This window comes from Armigeres subalbatus, chromosome 1, assembly GCF_024139115.2.
Source record: "Armigeres subalbatus isolate Guangzhou_Male chromosome 1, GZ_Asu_2, whole genome shotgun sequence".
Taxonomy (NCBI): Eukaryota; Metazoa; Arthropoda; class Insecta; order Diptera; family Culicidae; genus Armigeres; species Armigeres subalbatus.
The window spans coordinates 139,355,348-139,371,060 of record NC_085139.1 but is presented as its reverse complement, the minus strand read 5'-3'; the positions used below and the strand labels follow the sequence as shown (position 1 = coordinate 139,371,060).

At 40.7% G+C, this 15,713-nt stretch overlaps 3 protein-coding genes across 4 annotated transcripts in view; 1 reads left to right on the top strand and 2 right to left on the bottom strand.

The window, feature by feature from the left end:
• LOC134205178 (uncharacterized) overlaps nucleotides 1-15,713 on the bottom strand; it is a 429,605-nt gene that overhangs the window by 301,399 nt on the left and 112,493 nt on the right. The gene's annotated exons all lie outside the window — the stretch shown is intronic.
• The window catches only part of LOC134205177 (autophagy-related protein 16-1), a 310,392-nt gene that overhangs the window by 215,601 nt on the left and 79,078 nt on the right, over nucleotides 1-15,713 (bottom strand). The gene's annotated exons all lie outside the window — the stretch shown is intronic.
• LOC134205176 (uncharacterized) overlaps nucleotides 1-15,713 on the top strand; it is a 392,624-nt gene that overhangs the window by 318,857 nt on the left and 58,054 nt on the right. The window contains exons 4-5 of the mRNA XM_062680182.1: nucleotides 1,709-2,068; nucleotides 8,515-8,675. Of these exons, the coding sequence (XP_062536166.1) occupies nucleotides 1,716-2,068; nucleotides 8,515-8,675 (514 nt within the window). The 5' untranslated portion in view covers nucleotides 1,709-1,715. The remainder of the gene's footprint in view (nucleotides 1-1,708; nucleotides 2,069-8,514; nucleotides 8,676-15,713) is intronic.

The following is a 15,713-nucleotide window of genomic DNA, read 5'->3' as shown; positions in this document are numbered from 1 at the left end:
GATCTTCATGATTGAGGTCTAACAGTATCAAAACAAATGCTTTTAATCGAGTACAGTATTGTGAACAACCCAAGGAATCGATATGATATCCGGTAGTCTAATAACTGGAGAGAAAAGTGAACACTCAAATCAATAAGTCATTTCAGAATTCAATAGAAAAAAGACCTCGTATCAGAATAACTTCTAATGGGCATAAGTCAACTTCTTACGTAAATTGGCAAACACACATATTTACACTATTTATATGCCACTTTATGATTCCTGCGCTAGAACTAACGAGCTGCTACAAGCATCAGCCAACAGTCACCTGAAATGGTATTGCCATGTTCCACCCATGCGAAGGTAGAAAACAAACGACACCACCAACTGCGGCGGGACAAGATGTTCTTGATACATTTAATAAACCGTCCGACCCACCAAGTCTTCCGCTTCAGAAACCAGAAGCTACACCCGGTCGTAGAGAGCATATGTTATATCGCTTGGCGTACATCGATTTTACATATTTTCTGGTGTCCTTTGCTATTAATGGCGAAGCGATGAGGCAGAATTGAAGAACATTAGAGTAGCCGAAGCATATATGTGGGCATCCCCATATGCGCTCATTTGTTCTTGAGAAGTTGGCAGAAGATCTTGTCGACATACCACTTATCTACATGTAGCCACACACCCACCTGGACCTTCACTATAGGATGGTCAATAGGCTTTGCAAATGACTTAAACGAAGGGCAAAAATAAATTGCTGCCTCGCGAACAGCAGCGGGTGGTAGGCCATCTCTCAAGTGAATAGGCAGAACGGACGTTCCAAGGACCGAAACAATACTTAGCTACTGCCAAAGATAACGAGCCCCTAATTGAAAATGACTACTGCCTCTTTTGGGCCGCAACAACACCGACAACGAATCGTTCTCATTGGAATTCACTTATGCACATAAATATTTTCTCCATGCTCGCTTCTCATATTCAATGTCAAAAATTTATCCATAATAGCTGCTTGTAACATCTGAGGAAATTTGTTATTTCATGCTTTTGCGCTTTGCTGCTTCCAAAAACAGGAGAAGTTTTGCTCGATCGCGATTTGTCTTCAGCTAGTAAGTTCAGAACGTTCAGCCAAGATCCATAATATGATTTAATTTCTGTCTATTACACTACATACAGCTATCCGCAAGCCATGAGTTTAGGGATCTTTATTGCAAAACAAGGTTAACATATGCAGACCTTTTCGGACTAATTCATAATTAATGGACGTTGTGGGCCGGGTATATCCGTTATGGAAAACCACAAACGGATAGACACAGAAAAATGAAAGCTTCAATATCCCCGTATTAGGGTCCCACTTCCTTACTGTTACTGTAGATGCAGCTCATATAACCCACCTTCTGCACTAATCTCGCACACTGCTTCCATTGCTATGGCTGAATGGCATGCGGGAATGGTTCTCACGACTGTCCCTACCATGGCAATTGAAGGTGGGCGATTAATAGTCAGTCCCACCATTTCTCTTTCTATATCTGTCATACAGATGTCCCAATAGTGATTCGATGAATCATTCACATAAATTCACAGCATCTTGATCGGTGTCGATAATGTTCCATCATAATTATTGCCCCGGAGTGCTATTCGGCAGTCCGCCGCGGCTTATTGACAATTTCCAGATGATCGATGCATCACAATATAACGTTTTTATTCTTGTGTTTCATTTCGTCCACAGAGTCACAATGCTACCGAGATCATTACATTCGACTTTCCTAGCTTGCCTACTGCTAGCGTCTGCGCTTAGTATAGAAGGTGCCAAGCGACGATCCCGACTAGATCTACCGATCTCGAAACCTGCCGATGCCCCGCTAGAGGATAACATTGCCACCGCGTCTGGTTCGGATCCCGCATACGAACGAGCGGATCAGGTGGCAGTGGTTGCCACCAATGCTGCTCCGACGGCTACGTCCACCGAAACGGACGCCGGAGCGAACAGCTCCGGCAGCGGTAGCTCAGAAAACAGCTCGCAGATGATTGACGAGTACACCGACGAGGACTGCGATCCGGACTTTGTCGCGTTCGAACTAGTGACGGGGTAAGTTCATCATTGCTATATTTAATGGTGCCTATAATTGATCAATGCAGCTTCTAAATTGACGAGCTGCTAATTTCAGTATTGTCCAGTTGCTTGAATGGAACATAGAGATGAATCAAAATTAAATTTACTGTCATCTGAGGTGACAATGGGCTTGGAGTGAGATTGAACTCATGAACGGTTTGTAATAACTAAATCGTTATTTAGTTTGCTTGTCCTTAGATACATTTAATCGACTATACAGACATTTCAAGTTGTAGAAACAGTAAACCAATGTCACCCCCGATGACGGTAATGAACACTCTTCAAATTGCGAATGCGGTGTTATTAGGATGAATCCATGCCAAAAACGGATTCTTGAAATAGCGCGGTTTTTTTAACTCGGGATATATTTTAACACGGAACGCATCTCCAATTAGGGCCGTTCTTAGTCGTGCGGTAAGTTGCAAGCAAGATCATGCTGAAGGTGGCTGGGTTCGATTCCCATCCGGTCAAGAAGAAGAAGCATCCCCAATTTTAACAAAGACCCGGTCTCTTTTTTCACGGATATTTTTTGCACGATTTTTACATACATTTTCGAAATAACACGATTTGTTTTTGCACGGTTTCTCAAAATAACACGGATTATTTTTACAATAATTATGAGGGAATTAAGCGCACCGAACAGGGTCCTCTATGAAAGAGACATTTCAAGACGACGGGTAGTTGCAGCATCGTTCAAAGCCATCCCAGTGTAAAAACAATGAAGAATTTTCACAAAATAAAAATGTATTAGCAATTTTTAAAGCAGAAATTTCCATTATAAAAGAAAAAATTTCCGTAAAGAAATCAAAATTTTCCATTGAAAAAATGCAAAATTCCCATAAACAAATCAATATTAGCAATAAACAATTACAAAATTTGCCACAAAATAAATATTTTTTCCACAAAAAAAACTAAGAACAATAAAAATCAATAAGCAATAAAAAATATGAAAATTTCCTTGGAAACACATAAAACAGCAATAAAACTGAGTATGTTTTTTCATAGATAACCCCTTTTATAAAATTGTTTATCGTTAATGGAACATTTATTCTAATTTATTGCTTTTTCCTATTTTTTAGCATAATTTTTCTTATTTTTTTTATTACTCTTTATTGTTTTTTTTTGTGGAAAGTTCTATTTTTTTTGTAGAAAATTTTATAATTGTTTATTGCTAATATTGATTTGTGTATAAAAGTTTTGTATTTTTTTTCCAATGAAACATTTTGATTTTTTTATGGAAAATTCGTCTTTTATAATTGCAATTTTAGATTTTAAAAGTTATATTTTTTCCATTTAGAAGAACTGCTCCTTGAATTCATACCATGTACCCAAATCAATGCCATTCGAAAACAAAGAATTGGTGCGCTATATGTTTTGTTTCTCATTTTTGAGATTTTTTTCAGCAGTGAGCACGTCGGAAAACAACAAAACACTACACAAATTGAGCCAAAATTGCCTGTTTTGCGAATGTTATTGATATAGGAGCATGTTAGTTTACATCTAAACAGATAACACTGAATCAACAATTTGACGCTACAATACACGGATCGAGGCCGCATCTCTCCATCTTCGAATGCGCCCCACGCTCGCCAAGTCGTTTTGCACCTGGTCTGCCCAACTCGCTCGCTGCGCTCCACGCCGTCTCGTACCTGCCGGATCGAAAGCGAACACCATCCTTGCAGGGTTGCTGTCCGGCATTCTTGCAACATGCCCTGCCCATCGTACCCTTCCGGCTTTAGCTACCTTCTGGATACTGGGTTCGCCGTTGAGCTGGGCGAGCTCGTGGTTCATTCTTCGCCGCCACACACCGCCAAAGATAGTCCTAAGCACCCGTCTCTTGAATACTCCGAGTGCTTGCAAGTCCTCCTCAATCGTTGTCCATGTTTCATGTCCGTAGAGGACAACCGGTACATGACACATTTGGTGCGGTGGCGAATCTTTTTTGACCGCATTTTCTTCTGGAGCCCGTAGTAGGCGCGACTTCCACAGATGATGCGCCTTCGCATTTCTCGACTAACATTGTTATCAGCCGTTAGCAAGGATCCAAGGTAGACGAATTCCTCGACCATCTTGAAGGTATCCCCGTCTATCGTAACACTGCTTCCCAGGCGGGTCCTGTTGGGCTCGGTTCCGCCCACCAGCATGTACTTTGTCTTTGACGCATTCACCACCAGTCCTACATTTGTTGCTTCACGTTTCAGGCGGGTGTACAGTTCTGCCACCTTTGCAAATATTCGGCCGACGATGTCCATATCATCCGCGAAACACATACATTGACTGGATCTGTTGAAAATTGTACCCCGGCTGTTATACCCGGCTCTCCGCATGACACCAAATATACTCTATTACCAATATAGTTCACTCTGGCTGATTTGAAGAGACAATGCAGCAGCGCCGCGGTGTCACAAAAGGCAAGCAATGTAGTGCAGAAACATTCCGAGGGGTGCTTAAACGTATAATTCAATATGCAACATAACATTTCAAATGATATGCTAAAAATCATCCCATGACCCCATTTTGATATCTGAGTTTAAAAATAAAATTTAAAAAAATGTAATTAAAATTTTCAAAAATTGTAAAATAAGTGTAATTTTCGCAATTAACGCACCCCTTGGCTATCGTTTTTAGGCATTAGTTGCCTTTTGTGACGCAAGATGGTGTTAATGTGCTGTCTCTTGCCTAATATATGGGGATTTACGAAGTGGACTATATTGTTAATATACTATATTTGATGACACCTTATAGCGCAATGTTGAACAACAGGCACGAAAGTCTATCACCTTGTCTTAGTCCCCGGCGCGATTCGAACGAACTGGAGTGTTCGCCCAAAATCTTCACACAGTTTTGCACACCATCCACCGTTGCTTTGATCAGTCTGGTAAGCTTCCCGGGGAAGCTGTTCTCGTCCATAATTTTCCATAGCTCTGCGTGGTCTATACTGTCGAATGCCGCCTTGAAATCAACGAACAGATGGTGCGTTGGGACCTGGTATTCACGACATTTTTGAAGGATTTGCCGTACAGTCAAGATCTGGTCCGTTGTCGAGCGGCCGTCAACGAAGCCGGCTTGATAACTTCCCACGAACTCATTCACTAATGGTGACATACGATGGAAGATGATCTGGGATATCACTTTGTAGGCGGCATTAAGGATGGTGATCGCTCGAAAGTTCTCACACTCCAGCTTGTCGCCTTTCTTGTAGATGGGGCATATAATCCCTTCCTTCTACTCCTCTGGTAGCTGTTCAGTTTCCCAAATTCTGACTATCAGTTTGTGTAGGCAAGTGGTTATCTTTTCCGGGCCCATCTTGATGAGCTCAGCTCCGATACCATCCTTATCAGCTGCTTTATTGATCTTTGGCTGTTGGATGGCAACCTTAACTTCCTGGTTGGCTTCCATCGTCCGCTGAACTGACGTAGTCATCTCCTCCGCTGCCTTGACCTCCACTGCCTGTACTCTCAGCGCCATTCAAATGTTCCTCTTAGTGCTGCTTTCGATCACCACAAGTTCGTCCGTCAAGATGCGCCCATCCTTATCCCTACACATTTCGGCTCGCTGCACGAAGCCTTTGCGGAATGCGTTGAGCTTCTGATAGAACTTGCGTGTTTCTTGAGAACTTAACTTCCTGGTTGGCTTCCATCGTCCGCTGAACTGACGTAGTCATCTCCTCCGCTGCCTTGACTTCCACTGCCTGTACTCTCAGCGCCATTCAAATGTTCCTCTTAGTGCTGCTTTCGATCACCACAAGTTCGTCCGTCAAGATGCGCCCATCCTTATCCCTACACATTTCGGCTCGCTGCACGAAGCCTTTGCGGAATGCGTTGAGCTCTGATAGAACTTGCGTGTTTCTTGAGAACGGCACAGCTGTTCCATCTCTTCGCACTCCGCTTCTTCCAGGCGGCGTTTCTTCTCCTGAAAAAGGCGGGTCTGCTGTCTCCGCTTCCGTCTATAACGTTCCACGTTCTGCCGGGTACCTTGCTGCAGCGCGACCGCCCGCGCTGCGTCATTCTCCTCCAGAATCTGTCTGCACTCTTCGTCGAACCAATCGTTCCGCCGACTTCGTCCCACATACCCGACGTTGTTCTCCGCTGCGTCGTTAATGGCTGCTTTAACTGTATTCCAGGAGTCCTCAAGAGGGGCCCCATCGAGCTCAGCCTCTTCCGGCAACGCTGCCTCGAGATGCTGCTCGTATGCAGTGGCGACATCAGGTTGCTTCAGTCCCTCTAGGTCGTACCGCGGCGGTCGTCGGTACCGAACATTGTTGATGACGGATAGTTTTGGGCGCAGTTTAACACCATCACCAGATAGTGGTCAGAGTCGATGTTAGCGCCACGATATGTCCTGACGTCGATTATGTCGGAGAAGTGCCGTCCATCAATCAGAACGTGGTCGATTTGTGATTCTGTCTGCAGTGGTGATCTCCAGGTGTACCGATACGGGAGGCTGTGTTGGAAGTAGGTGCTGCGAATGGCCATTCTTGGAGGCGGCGAATTCAATTAGTCATAGGCCGTTTTCGTTCGTCAGCCGGTGAGCGCTGAACTTTCCAGTAGTCGGTCTAAGCTCCTCCTCTTGGCCAACCAGAGCGTTCAAATCTCCCATGATGATTTTGACGTCGTGGCTTGGGCAGCTGTCGTACTCACGTTCCAGCTGCGCGTAGAATGCGTCCTTATCATCATCAGTGCTTCCGGAGTGTGGGCTATGGACGTTGATTATGCTGAAGTTGAAGAATCGCGCGGTTTTGCATATCGCCCATCACTATGAAAGCTGTTCCCATCTCGTGTGCGTTGCCGTAGCTCTGGTAGATAATATGATTACCTCTAAACCAGGGCTTACAATAGTCATTCTCGTCGTATGAAGAAAGCGAAAAAAATTAAGTCTGCGTCATAACATTGCACGACGCAACACCTGTTCATTTTCTTCGCGCCGCATGCATATCACGACGATAGTCGCGCAAGTAAAAGTTATGACGATTTTCGTCGTCACTTCTTCACACAATTGATTGTACGTCATTATAGACGGACTGGTTAAGAACATAATGGCGTCTCAAATAAACAAATAGTAGGAACTTTGGTAACATAAACGTATCGATAACATTCATAACGCTGTCATACGTCACTTCAAACTCATTATTACAAAGGATTAATAAAAATTTTCGCATGGCAGCTGCCGTTTGAAGAAAAACGGTATGAAGTCTTCGTTCTTCGATGTCGTCATGACGATTTGATTATACGACGAAAGCTAACGTCGGGCGCGTCATTGATGATATGTGGAGTAGCAATGAAGACACTGCACCTCGTCGCTACTGTGGCATTTCGTGCTATGACGATGACTATTGTTAGCCCTGCCCCTTAGTCTCCGGAGGACCATTGCGCACAGTTTTGCTTAGAGTCCTTCGCTGGCACTCGGACGATGATCAGCCGCCCCTAATATGGAGAGATTTGCACCTCCGGAAAGGAGTAACCCTTCCCAGTTCCCTGTCAGCGTACGACCAAAGTTCTCACCGGGGATGGTTACCCAATCGTCCCTAAGGTTGCTCGTACCCCGGCTAAGGCTAAGGACCGCGAAATGGGGTCTATTTTATTGCTTCAGGTACGCCATGCCAAATCTTAATCTGCCAAATCCAAATCAACGGACTTTGGAATAATTCAGGTCTTTGGAATAGGTTCAGCTCAGTCCAAGGCTTCATATCGCCAACCATGCAGTCTAAGGAGATTAAAATAAAATCCCGTGGAAATACGAAAATTTCAATTAATAAATTAAAAAAAGACGAACGAAACTAGAATTTGTTGTTTTCCTAATAATACCAAATTTTGGCAATTTTTATAAATTTCCTGTGGAAAATCTATAAAAATGGGCCACGCCGATTGACGCCAATCGCGGCTTAAACTGTTGTCGGCCTGATGCCTTAAGCCGCTGTCGAGCAAATTTACGACTCGAATAAAAATCGAACCCGGTAAGTCCAGTTTTGAATCAGAATTGGTTTTGATCTCCCCGTGAAAGCTAATGAAATCAGTGATGATAAAGTTATGCGGTGATAAAAACCAATTTTAATTAAAAACTAATTATCAAAAATTGATGATAATGCAGTTAAAATATGATTTAATTGGGCGAAGTAATTAATTAGACGCGACCTAATTGTTGGAGATATGCGTAAGGGAACGACACTTTTGTTTGAATTGCGGATTATGTGCCACTAGTCAATGGAAGTTTGTCTCACACTCCGATGTTGATAAAAGTTTGTTATTGTACATTTATCCATAAAAATCAGGGTGCTTCCTCCATACGAATTACAACGTGGACAATCCGGGCTGATAAAGGACTTGGGCAACCTTACATTGCATACGAATGAACAATTACAATTAATGTCCCAGAATCTATATTCATTTCAGCAATACTATGTTATGCATAAATTTTCTTTCCAGATATGTTTTCTCGGCACCCAACAAACTGCTCGACTCCATCCCCGGAACGCTGATGTTAACCGACTGTCTTGAGGCTTGTCAAAGCAATGACTCTTGCGCCTCTGTCAACTACGAAACTGGACTCTGTGTGCTGTTCTCGTCCAATTCGGACAAATTGCCAGGTATGTTTTTTTTTTTATTGTCTATAACACCATTCGTTATTTAAACTCTTCAACCAATTCTACTATAATTGCTAATGACTGGCACTAGTTTTTATGCCATTGCTATATTTTGTTGACGTTATACACCAAATTTTCTGGTTAATTTTTGGTAAATAGCTCTCTTACTTTTTTCCCAAATGTTTTGAGATTCCGAAATTTGGCATCCTAGGTTTGAGTGAAATGCAATATTCAAATTCCAAATGAGCTTTCTATCTGATTTAACTATTTTATTTGGTTAGAAACTTGAAAAAGAATCAAGAAGTACAAGATGACATTAGTTCGGTGGGTTTGAAATATTTTGACTAAATAAGGGAAGATTTGCAAAACATCTGCTTTGTGGATGGAATAATAATTGCAATAAATGTATTTATCCAATTATTTTAAATAATTTTCGTACAGTAATTATTCGAAGCTTGTTGAAGGAAAGTCACTGCAGATACCATGACAAAGCATGCTGAAGCAAGTTATCAAATACACCAACTCTTGGAATAAACATTATTGCAGTTTGGTATAATGATGGATAATACAATATGTACAATTGCATTGTACCTACATATAACATGCATGTAGCAAAGTCAAAAAGCAGCCAAAAAATGATTTATTCGTTATTGGAAAACAAAATGTCTTGTACCTTTGCATCAAATGAAAAAAAAACTTTTTGAAAGTAAGAGCATTTCCACAGATGCTGACGACGGTGGTGATTGGTATAAATTTCATGGGATCTGATTTCTACAAAGCAAGTCAAATCGATGTGTTCACTTCTGCGTGGAGTGTTAAACGACTAATTCCGCCATTTGTTGAAAGCCTTCCTGCTGTGTGCGGTCCTCTACATGATCGGCGCCGCCGTACCGCTTTATCCACAGGCGCTTACAAGAAACCGATAATGAGAATTAATGATGTCAAGTAAAAGGTTTTGAGTTTCAGGTTTTGTCTCCCATCACTATGTTTTCACTGCCAGACGCCGGTCTGTCTGCCTCATGAAACAAAATGCTTCGAAATGGTTCCATTCGATCCGATTCGAAGGTTTAACGGCTTAACTGAACCATAAAAACTCAAATGTATTTCCAAATGGCAATCCAACGGCAATCAGCAGTAAAGATTCTATACAGACTTGAAATCCAGTCTGCCCCCGGCTCAACGATCAAATCATTAAATAATTAGGAAAACATTCAGTCCCAGCAATCTGTACTTCAAGTAGTGTAGCTCTGGTAGTAATATGAGACTGTCAGAAAATGTAACTCCTACGAAGCGAAAACTTTCATTTCAGACAAGCAGCGTGCTGTCCCTTAATAATAAACCACTTCCAAATAGATGGGAAATTTGTTAAGCGTAAGACAGATTTTTTCAATTGTGGTTTACTATCAACCCCGGGGGAGATCGCTCCACAGGAATCTACTGGAAACAGAGAAATACATCTAGGGCGCGTGAAAAATGTCTGTCTTGAAGATGAAAACGTACACTAGTTTTATGGCGTTTTGTCTCATAAAATAGGGCTCATCCATCGATCCAATTAATTGAAAATATAAAAAGCATTACCAAAGGAATGTTGCTTTTATTGGGCTGAAAGTCCACGACAGATGCTGGTTGTTCAATTCGTGTTATTTAACTCACTGCAGAGACCTTGTTCAGGAAGCAGAATTTAAGTACAATGACTCTACATTCCAACTGGAGTTTAGCCTGCTTTTCCACACACTATTTTATTAGCCTTTTCACGGTTATAAATTGAAAACCTCTCACTGCCTGCCAATCACATGAAAATGTATCTTTTATGGCAAGGAGGTATACTTGTTGGGAGGCATACCATTCTTTTGCATATAAACAATAATGAATGATCTATAAAAAATAAAAACGATCCGTAAAGAAAACCCAATTGTTCCGTAAAACGCTACCATAAATCTATAGAATAGTTCAGGAGCCCCCATAAAGAATAATTTTAAGATCCATAACTATACGCTAAAATTAAGCAATCAATTTCTATTAATTGCTAAATTTAAGCGTAGTTATGGACCTTAAAATTATTCTTTATAGATACTCCTGAGCTATTTTATGGATTTGCGGTAGCGTTTTATGGAACAATCAAGTGATATTTACGGATCGTTTTTCATTTTTTATTGGTCGTTACGGTACAAAATAAGGGCTACCCTTTTCAAACTGCGATTATTTGTATATTTCTAAAACAATATTGAAAGATGTCAAGTATTCAAATTCAAATCAAATCTTGACAACTAATAAATTTACAACCGAAAATATTGCTTGTTTCGAGTTGCGATAAAGGACAATGCTGCTTCAGTTTTCATTCGCTACTCACAGGCAATAACTATGGAAGTTCCTCATGAGCACTAAACTGGGAGACGTGTAAAGCCCAAGTGCGAGAAGTTAAGTGTCTATCTATATATATAAAAACCAATCTATGTATGTATGTTCGCTAACTACTTCTGAACCACTCGGTTGATTTCAACCAAATTTGGTACACACATTCTCTATCCTCAGGGGAAGTTAACAAAGGTGTGGGATGGTCATTTGGAAAAGGGGGAGGGGTGGTGGGAGGTGTTTTATTTAGAAAACGCACAATTCTGTGTAACTTTCAACTCCCAGGACCGATTTCAACCAAATTTTGTACACATATTCACTATGAAGAGACGATCATATGGTAGGGCAATTTGGGAAGGGGGGAGGGGTCTGGTGAGAGGGGTATTCTTTAGAAAACGGGCAATTTGGTGTAACTTCTGAACCCCTGGACCGATTTCAACCAAATGTGGTACACACATCCTCTATCCTAAGGAGAAGATAACAAAGGGGGGGGTGGTCATTCGGAAAGGAGGGAGGGTATGGGGGGAGGTGTCGTCTTTGGAAAATGAGCAATTCAGTGTTACTCCCAGCCCCCAGCACCGATTTCAACCAATATTTGTACACATATTCAATATAAGGAGCCAATCATATGGGAGGCTGATTTGTAAAATAGAGGAGTGTTCTGGAGGGAGGGATATTGCTCAAAAAATTCAGTGTAACTTCTGAACCTCCTGAACCGATTGCATCCAAATTTGGTACACATATTCTCTATCCTACAGAGAAGATAACAATGGGGGTAGGAAGGTCATTGTAAAAAGGGGGACGGGGTTGGGGTACGAACAATTAGGATAACTGTTAACCCCCAGGTCAGATTTCAACCAGATTTGGAACACACATTCTCTATCCCCAAGGGAAGATAACAAAGGGTTTGAGAGAGTCATTAGGAAATGGGAAGGACGGGGTGTATTGTTTAGTTTACTATCTTTTGTAGCTTTTGAGCCCCTCAACCGATTTGCACCAAATGTGGAACGCATAATCTCTAACAAGGGAGGAAGGAAGGAAGGGCATGAAAATGAAACGAACGTTTTACGTACCTTTTAAATGTATGGGTCCGTTTGAACCAAATTTGAGACACATACTCTCAATCCTAAGGGGACGATTGTAGAGGAGTTGGAGTGTCATTGAAGAAAGCGGTAAAACTTCTGAGCCCCTTTATCGATATCCTTAAAAATTAGGACATATATCCTTTATGCTTAGCATGCGATTATAAATGCAGTTGAACGGAAACAGGAGGTGTAAAGGAGGAGTAAGGTGCGTGAGGTTAAGCATCAGTAGGTCAGGCGTAAAAAACGTAGGAGATAATGTACGATAGGCATATCTAACGTTGGGCATACTTTAAATTCCCCATTATTTAGTTTAGTAAATTGTAAAATAACCCGGAAACAAATCCTTTTGGTTAAAAAAATTACAAAAAAATAAACATTTTCCCGGAAATAACATCTCCAAAAATAAAATTTTCCGCAAGCATCACATCCTTGAAAATATTTCTTCGAAAATGACATTTCCTTGAATATGAAAATTCCTCGAATATGCCAATCCTTAAAAAAATACGCAAATATGATATTTCTTCGAACGTGACATTTCCCCGAATATAACGTACGTTTCCCCAAAAATGACAAATTCTTATAAATGATATTTCCCCGAATGTGACATTTCTCCGAATGTGACATTTCCTCGAATATGAAATTTCGCTGAAAATGACAATTTCTCGAAAATGACACTTCTCCGAATATGACAGTTACGGTAAACATTTTTTTCTCGGTAATATAATTTCCAAGAATATAACAAGAGTTTATTTGTCGGAATTGATGTTTTTAAAAGTGATATCTACCTTCTTTTAATCATTAGATGTTCTCAAACCAATCGTTTGATCTTCTTATCAATTGAGGAAGTACGGGGGTTATTTATTACCTACTGGTTTTAGCTAAATCAAATTGGCAATTCCAACAGCTGCGGAGCAAACTGGCAATCCCGGACAAGGCCGGGTACATACAGCTAGTAATGAATAAAATTTGTAGGATCAGAATTTGCTTGTTGCTGGAACTGTGATCATATTAATCTTATTTTACAAAGTAATTTAGGGTTTACCAAGAATCGAGATTTATATCAATAGCAGCAAAAAATATAGCTAACCAAACAATCATTGCTGTATAATCATCACCCTAAAAATATTGATTATTCGATCAAAAACATATAAGAAGCATATTTCATCACAAGGATGTCGATCAAAAACATGAAAAAAAAACTTTCATTATTTCGGCAAACGTAAATCTGTCCAGTGTCGTTTTTTTAACTGCGACCTCCTATGTAATCAAACGTGTCACATTCCCATTAGTTTCATGATAAGCAAAAGGAAACCGGGGGTCGTGATGCGCCTCAGACGTGACACAATTTTACACAACCTGGGTCACCTCGCAATCCGCCACAACATCATTCTAAATTTCAGAGAAGCGTCGTACAACTCATTCACGTATTGCAGTACCGATCAACGGCTGCGAGTTCGATACACCACCTCAAGCTCTAACGAACCAAACCTTAGTCGTACAAGTGTGTAGCTAATATTGTTCCCGATACGTTTTATTTATTAATCGACATGCCTGCTGATCGGATTCGTTTCGGTTGTGAAGCTGTTGCTGGTGTTGTGTGGTGCTTTAGCGGGACAAGGGAGTAGCTTCCCATCGGCCTCATAATTTTACCTCATATTTCGATCGAGCACACGTCACTAGATACACTACACGAATAACGAAAAAGTCGGTATGGTAGCTCCAGTAGAATTCTCCTTTGAAATTGGCCAGCTTGTTGATTTTTTTTCGTTCCGTTGTAGAGGAGAACAGTATAGAGCGAGCCAGTAGAGTAAAATATTTACCGAAATCAGTGAAATAATAAAATTAAATTTTTTAACATGTTTTCAGAAGATAAAACGAGAGCCCTCATTTTTTTCATTCAATTTAAAGAGGTTTTGACAGAAAAAATCTTTACTATTGTTAAATCGAACGGCAAATTCACCAATGAGAAGAAAATCTTTGAAGCGATTATTTCGAGTCTTTGGTAACAATGCGCCATACCTACTCCAAGATGACCGTTCTGCTTGCGGTAGATCACGCGAGATGCAGTATATGAGCAGGCGGTAAACAAACAGTAATAATAAAATTGTATCTAAAAACGCTGCTTCGGCTAAAACAGCTCCTTGATCATCGATATGTGGCCTCGCCACTGTCGCAGTAGGATTAGCCAAACCCGCGGCAAGGCACCAACTGGACTTGAACTAGAAGGGAGTAAAGATAGTACCAACCCACCTTTGGAGAAGTTGGACTTTTCTGAGGCAATGAAGCAAATAATATTGAATATTATCATGAAAAAAAAAGCTTAACAGTAAACTTCTGCAATCGAACTACAAGACGTAACTAAACTCGAATTTTAAAAATAAATTGCTTGCTTGTCGTTTCCCTTTGTATCAGTAACAGTTTTGATCTGTTTTAGAATTTTCTGCAGTTCAATACAATAACATCCAATACCTTCTTGCACAACAAAAAGTGCAAATCTTGCCAATTTCAAAGTCGTGCTTATCTCGAAGGTAGCTCAAACGTGCTATAAATTATTACGCGCGCATGTCTGGGCTTCGCGCTCCCTTCTGGTGTACCATGTGAATCTTGATACAACTTTTGGTTTCTTGCGGCATCCGCAGGTCGGCATCCAATGAGTGCTGGATCGGAAGTCAGTATATCGTTGTCGGTTACTGCTGTTGAATTGCAGAAAAAAAGTTACGTTAAAATCGGGAATATTGATTCGAGTGCCCATTATTTATGTAGACCTTTCGGAGGGTGAATGATTTACTGGTATCGTGTGTGCGAAGTGAACTTCGCCTTTTTCGCAGATTTAAAAGAACGAACTGTTTCTAACTTGTTCAGATGTATGATCTGTTTGGAACATTTTTGTAATTCAAACAGCTGAATCATTTAGCTGAAAGAACAATGTGATTTAAGAAATACATGTAGGGTAAAGTGGGGTAAAATGCACCATCGGGGCAAAACGACCTTTTGGCATTTTTGGCGGTGTTTCAGGCATATTTTCAAAAATGTTTACTGCTTGACTGGTAGTTCGAGATCCAAACTATAAACTCTGTTGAGTTGGTAGCTATTTTGGAAGCCATTTTTCGAAGTGTATAATTAGCGGTACCTTAATCTAAAGAGGCATTAATATTGATAAATATATGAATAAAAAATGACTACTTCACTTCTTCTCAATAGAAATGGAGCAGAAAGACATGCACTAACCAAATGACATGGGTATACTACAAAAGTTCAATGAAATGGATGCAGTGGTTCATCCCGAACAAAAAAAAATATACTCTGTAGCAAATACTCTCAAAAAATTGCCGAAAATGTCCTCAAAAACGTCAAAGGGTCGTTTTGCCCCGGGGGTGCATATTACCCCAGTTTCCCCTACATATGTTTATCCAGTTCCGTCTCATATATACATGACGTACTCTTTATACTGGACTCTAAGATCTCTGTAAACGATTTCCGAAAAAAATATATTTTTGTCTTTATCCTACAACAAAAGTGTACTAGAAATTCAAAATGCCGGTCACATGGACCAATTATTTGACCTAAGACCATGGAATATGGGTGTTTATCGATCAGGCTTGCA